This window comes from Caretta caretta, chromosome 6 (assembly GCF_965140235.1).
Source record: "Caretta caretta isolate rCarCar2 chromosome 6, rCarCar1.hap1, whole genome shotgun sequence".
NCBI lineage: Eukaryota > Metazoa > Chordata > Testudines > Cheloniidae > Caretta > Caretta caretta.
In genome coordinates, this window is record NC_134211.1 from 9,190,922 (window position 1) to 9,196,815 (window position 5,894).

A 5,894-nucleotide genomic window follows, 5' to 3' on the forward strand; every position below is an offset into this window, starting at 1 on the left:
TATTGCCACGCTTCCAAGCTTCTCCGTGTTGTCTGTCCTGGGCTCCCACCTCCGTGAAAGCCACAGAAGACAACCATTTTCCGCCATTGTTTGGCTACCGTGAACCAAACAGCACAGCTTCCGCCACCAACTCTGCTCTCCTGTTATTGCCACGCTTCCAAGCTTCTCCATGTTTTCTGTCCTGGGCTCCCACCTCCGTGAAAGCCACAGAAGACAACCATTTTCCACCATTGTTCGGCTACTGTGAACCGAACAGCACAGCTTCTGCTGCCAACTCTGCTCTCCTACATTTTGCACCCTTTTTCCTGGATTACCTGTGCAGGCGCCATAGCCATGAACCCAATCAGATCTCCGCTGAAGTTTTGACCATTGTAAATACCTCGTGCATTGTCCAGCAGTATGTGCAGTACCTGCAAAACCAGGCGAGGAAGCAACAACAGCACGATTACTATACTGATGAGGACATGGACACAGACGTTCCTAGAAGCATGGCATGTGGCAATTGGGAGATCATGGTGCTGTTGGGCCAGGTTCATGCTGTGGAACGCTGATTCTGGGCCCAGGAAACAAGCACAGACTGGTGGGACCGCATAGTGTTGCAGGTCTGGGATGATTCCCAGTGGCTGCGAAACTTTCGTATGCCTAGGGCCACTTTCATGGAACTTTGTGACTTGCTATTCCCTGCCCTGAAGTGCAAAGACACCAAAATGAGAGCAGCCCTCACAGTTGAGAAGCGAGTGGCAATAGCCCTGTGGAAGCTCGCAACGTCTGACAGCTACCAGTCAGTCAGGAATCAATTTGGAGTGGGCAAATCTACTGTGGGGGCTGCTGTGCTGCAAGTAGCTAATGCAATCATTGACCAGTTGCTATCAAGGGTAGTGACTTTAGGAAATGTGCAGACCATTGTGGATGACTTTAATGCGCTGGGGTTCCCTAACTGCAGCGGGGCGATAGACGGAACGCATATCCCTATCTTCGCCCTGGAACACCGGGGCGGCCAGTACATAAACCACAAGGAGTACTTTTCCATGGTGCTGCAAGCTCTGGTGGATCGCAAGGGACGTTTCACCGACATCAACGTAGGATGGCCAGGAAAGGTGCATGACGCTCGCATCTTCAGGAACTCTGGTCTGTTTGAACAGCTGCAGGAAGGAACTTACTTCGCAGACCAGAAAATTACTGTTGGGAATGTTGAAATGCCTATCGTTATCCTCGGGGACCCAGCCTACCCCTTAATGCCATGGCTCATGAAGCCACCCTGGACAGTAGTAAGGAGCAGTTCAACTAAAGGCTGAGCAAGTGCAGAATGGTGGTAGAATGTGAGTTTGGACATTTGAAAGCTTAGGGTTAGATCTCAGCACAACCAATATTCCATTTAGAATTGCTGCTTGTTGTGTGCTCCACAATATCTGTGAGAGTAAGGGGGAGACATTTATGGCGGAGTGGGAAGTTGAGGAACTCACCTGGTGGCCAGTTTCGCACAGCCAGACAACAGCAGGGTGCACTGCACATCAGAGAAGCTTTGAAAGCCAGTTTCATGACTGGCCAGGGTACGGTGTGAGAGTTGAGTTTGTTTCTCTTAAAGTTACCCGCCTCCTATATATATATTAAAGGAAATAAAGTCACAATTGTTTAAAAAATGTTCTTTATTATTTGTTGCACAAAACATTGAGAGAAATCAGAAGCTAGATGAGGGGGGGGGGGTTGGGTTAGGGGAGTGGAGGAGGAGGGAAGGACAAGTCCAGAAACCAAATAAAAATTTAGGATATGCCAGCTTTCTGCTGCTTGTGCAATCCTCTGGGGTTGACTGTGTGGGTCAACATAGCCCTCCCCCCCCCCACCCTGTGTTGTGTTCTTGGGCATCTGGGTGAGGAGGCTATGGAACTTGGGGAGGAGGGAGGGCAGTTATTCAGGGGCTGCAGCGGCAGTCTGTGGTCTTGCTGCCTTTCCCGCATTAGATCCACCATACAGCGGAGCATGTCAGTTTGCTCCCCCATGAGCTTGACCATAGCATCCCGCCTGCTCTCATCACATATGTCCCTCCTCTCTTCGTATTCATGTAATGCTTTACGTGACTCTGCAATTGTTTGCCTCCGCGCATTCAACTGGGTCCTATCAGTGCAGGAGGACTGCATGAGCTCGGCAAACATGTCGTCCCGAGTTAGCTTTTTCTGCCTTCTAATCTGGACCAGCCTCTGGGACGGAGTAGATAGGGGCCGCATTGAAACATTTGCACCTGCTGCAGGAGGAGAAAAAGGGAGGGTAGTATTTTAAAAGATACATTTTAGAGAACAAAGGGGACACTGTTTCTCAGTGAAACAGGCAATTCATAGTACACAGCACATATTCTTTCTGTACAAGGTCTCATTTTGCCTCCTATACTGAAGTGCCTGCCACTTTGGTGAGGGTAAGCCATCACATGCGGCCAGGCAACAGAATTCAGCTTGCAGGCAGCCTGCAGGCTCTGTGGGATGATCGCTTCACACAACACCCTTCCCCCCACACACACACCACAGGGCTCCGATGAGGCTCTGAGCAGGGATGAGCCCTTTAAACTAAACCGAACAGCCCAGCGTGGCTCCGATGAGGCTCTGAGAAGGAATGAGCCCTTTAAATTAAATGTGAACAGCCCAGCGTGGCTCCGATGAGGCTCTGAGAAGGGATGAGCCCTTTAACTAAACATGAACAGCCCAGCATGGCTGGGTTTTCCCCCACCCCCCACCGCGTGGCTCCGATCAAGCTCTCACTCACCAGAAGTGCCTTCTCCAGGGTCATGGTCCGGGAGCATGCTTTGGGAGTAGGGGAAGGCTATTGGCTCCAGCGTTAAGAATAGTTCCTGGCTAGGGGGGAAAACAGATTCCCCACTTGTCACCTGTGCACTGTCCTCCTCCTCCTCCTCCTCTTCGTCCTCCAAAATCTCATCCTCCTTGCTCCATGCTACTCCCCCCTTGCAGGTGTCCACGGACAGTGGTGGGGTAGTGGTGTCGTCACCCCCCATAATGGCATGCAGCTCACGGTAGAAGTGGCATGTATGGGGCTGTGACCCAGAGCGCCTGTTCGCCTCCCTGGCTTTTTGGTACGCTTGCCTGAGCTCCTTGATTTTTGTATGACACTGTTCTGTGTCCCTGGAGTAGCCTCTTTCTGTCATGGCCCTGGAGACTTTAGCATACGTATTTGCGTTCCTTTTTTTGGAACATAGTTCTGCCATAACAGATTCATCTCCCCAACATGCAATGAGATCCAGTACCTCCCGTTCGGACCATGCTGGAGCTCGTCTGCGAATCCGGGACTGCGTGGTCTCTTGAGATGGTGGACTCTGCATGGTCGCCTGCGATGGTGTACTGTGCTGATGGTCACCTGTGCTGATGGTGACCAAACAGGAAATTCAAAAGTTCCCGGGGCTTTTACTACCTACCTGGCTAGTGCATCAGAGTTCAGAGTGTTGTCCAGAGTGGTCACAAGGGAGCATTCTGGGATAGCTCCCGGAGGCCAATATCGTCAAATTGCGTCCACAGTACCTGTAACCCAGAACTGCGATCTCAATTTTAGCGCTACTCCACTTGCCGAGGTGGAGTACAGAAATCGGAGTAAATGAGTACAGTACACTTTAGTTTTCAAGTTACTGGGAGAACTCTTCATCTGTGCAATAATATCTCCACTTCCTTTCCTTTTCAATTCCAGAAGTCCATCACAGAAACACCAACTCTCCATTTGATCAAGTTTTTGGAAAGATATAAAATGGTTCCCAGTGTTGTATGTTATATTAACAGTTTTGTACTTGTAATGACAGCACCTTTGCTTTAATAAATGCTAAGGTTTATTCAAATCACTCTGATGTTTTCTACTGAATTAAACAATATTTGGAACACTATTTTTAATATTAATCTTATATCCAACTTGCATGGAAAGGAGTTAAAGAAAGGGCAGGCAAAGGATTTATCTGCCCTTGGGATATTTCTTTTTCTGAACAGTCAATGCATGTATTTGAAAAAATGCAATACAGTACTTCAATATAACAACGCAAATGCATTTTGTTTTTTCTCAACTTACTTGCCATCATGCACAGAAATCGCTGGTGGAAACAGCTGAGGGTCACATTTTAGAATTTGTCTGTGATTGGACTTAACCTCCAGTGTAATGAATAAGATGCATGGTTCACCATTTGTGAGATGACATTTACTCAATTGATATATGTTGCACTTGTTCACTTTGACTCTGAAATTGTAAAATAAGCAAAAAAGCTACTAGTTATTACACTACAAATATTTTAATTAACCAATTCCTGCTTTTGTTGTTAGTGCTGATCACTAGTGACACCTGTATTTACTCATTCCTAAGGGTTTTTATTATAAGACGCCGTTTAGTGCAGAAGGAAATTTTCTTCACCAATTACTGCAGAGAATTCACACATAATTTGGTGCTGTGTCTGCCTCTCCATAAAAAGTTCTCCTGGTCTGTAATCTTGACACAACCAACTACTGCACCAAACATCCGTATGGAAGGGGAACTTGGTAAAGGTGATTGTGCAGAAAGGTCAGGAAATGGCTTCAGAAATTCATAGATATTTAGGCCAGAAGAGACCAGTCAATCATCTATATCATCTGCATAACACAGTCCATGACATTTCAATGTATTACCCCTGTATGGAGCTCAACAACTTCTGTTTGGGCTAAAGCATCTTCCATAAAGGTGTCATGATGGGTTTTGAAGACATCAGGAGCTGGAGAATCCATCATTTCCCTTCAGAGTTTGTCCCAATGGTTGATCATCCTCACTGTAGAAAATTTGTCCTTATTTCCAGTTTGAATTAGTCTTTCTTCAGCTTCCAGCCATCTGGTCCTTTTCTGAAGTGTAGGAGGAGCATTTTGGGGGGAGGGGATAAGAAAGTGGGTTTTCAGGCACTGACCCTGGATACAAATGTTTATTAGCCAACGACGTGGAAGTCTACTTTATGTGGGAGCCATTTCCACCCCACACCTCCTCCACATACAGGGCTGTATTTATTTCCCAAGCCCAGGTCCAACTGCCACTTTCGAATGTCCTATTCTCCTACCTCCCCCACCACAATCCAGGATTACTATTACCCCAAAAATGGCTTTTGGGGCACTGCTTTATAACCTGCCTATTTCCCCCTTAGTCTGTTCTTCATGAGGTAAAAGTTTCTGGGGTTGTTAAGGAAACACTAAAGGAAATGGATATAACCTTCTGCTAAAGTAATTGACACAGGCAATATTCTTTCTAAAACAAAGTATCTTATTGATATAACCAATAATCCCTAATAAAGTGTATCCAAAACACCTCAATAAGGCACAAAATCCCCGAGACAAAAATCCCATATTGCAAATTAAAGAGCACTTAAACTACAATAGCATATAGCTCAAATGATTCTAAGCAAAGCAAGTCATTGGATGTAGCCAATTTGCAACAAATCGCTGACAACAGATTTTAAATTACTTTAAAGTTTACATATGTATACACTGGTGCTGCATGGGGGTCGCATTGAGGGCCTTGTAGTGCCCCCAGCCCGCTCCCTGAGCTCCAGGGGCGGGGCCGTCCAGAGCGCCCAGTGGCGTGGCCACACAGCCCAGCCCACCATCGGAGCGCAGGGGCCAGACCAGGGACACCTTCCCGGCCTCAGGTAAGGTGGGATGGGCCTGGGGGGAAGGGCAGTATGGGGAGATCGTGGGGGTCCCGGACGAGGGGTTGGGCGGGGAAGGTTCATGTGGAGAGTGCCCGGGGCTAGGGGTGATGCGGGGAGGGGTCACATGTGGAGGTCACATAGCCCCCTTAGGGTGGTGCCTCCTTAGCCTCCTTCCCCACTAACCGCTGCTGTAAATATACTTAAAACACGCACAAACACACACACACACACACTTAAAGCATACACGTACTAA

General features: G+C 47.6%; 1 protein-coding gene across 1 annotated transcript; it reads right to left on the reverse strand.

Annotated features, from left to right (window-relative positions):
- Positions 1-1,650: 1,650 nt before the first annotated feature.
- Positions 1,651-5,413, reverse strand: LOC142072635 (uncharacterized). The gene is made up of 2 exons (XM_075130123.1): positions 2,752-5,413; positions 1,651-2,239 (listed from the first exon to the last, which is right to left on the reverse strand). The coding sequence occupies exons 1-2, from the start codon at positions 3,320-3,322 to the stop codon at positions 1,761-1,763; spliced, it is 1,050 nt and encodes a 349-aa protein (XP_074986224.1). The 5' UTR covers positions 3,323-5,413; the 3' UTR covers positions 1,651-1,760.
- Positions 5,414-5,894: the final 481 nt, after the last annotated feature.

What these genes read in the sequence shown, in the direction of transcription:
- LOC142072635 (XM_075130123.1), bottom strand. Translation starts at nt 3,322, where the DNA reads ATGCAGAGTCCACCATCTCAAGAGACCACGCAGTCCCGGATTCGCAGA. An exon ending in CCCTGGAGAAGGCACTTCTG is followed by an intron (nt 2,240 to 2,751) that starts GTGAGTGAGAGC and finishes CTCCTCCTGCAG; the next exon opens with CAGGTGCAAATGTTTCAATG.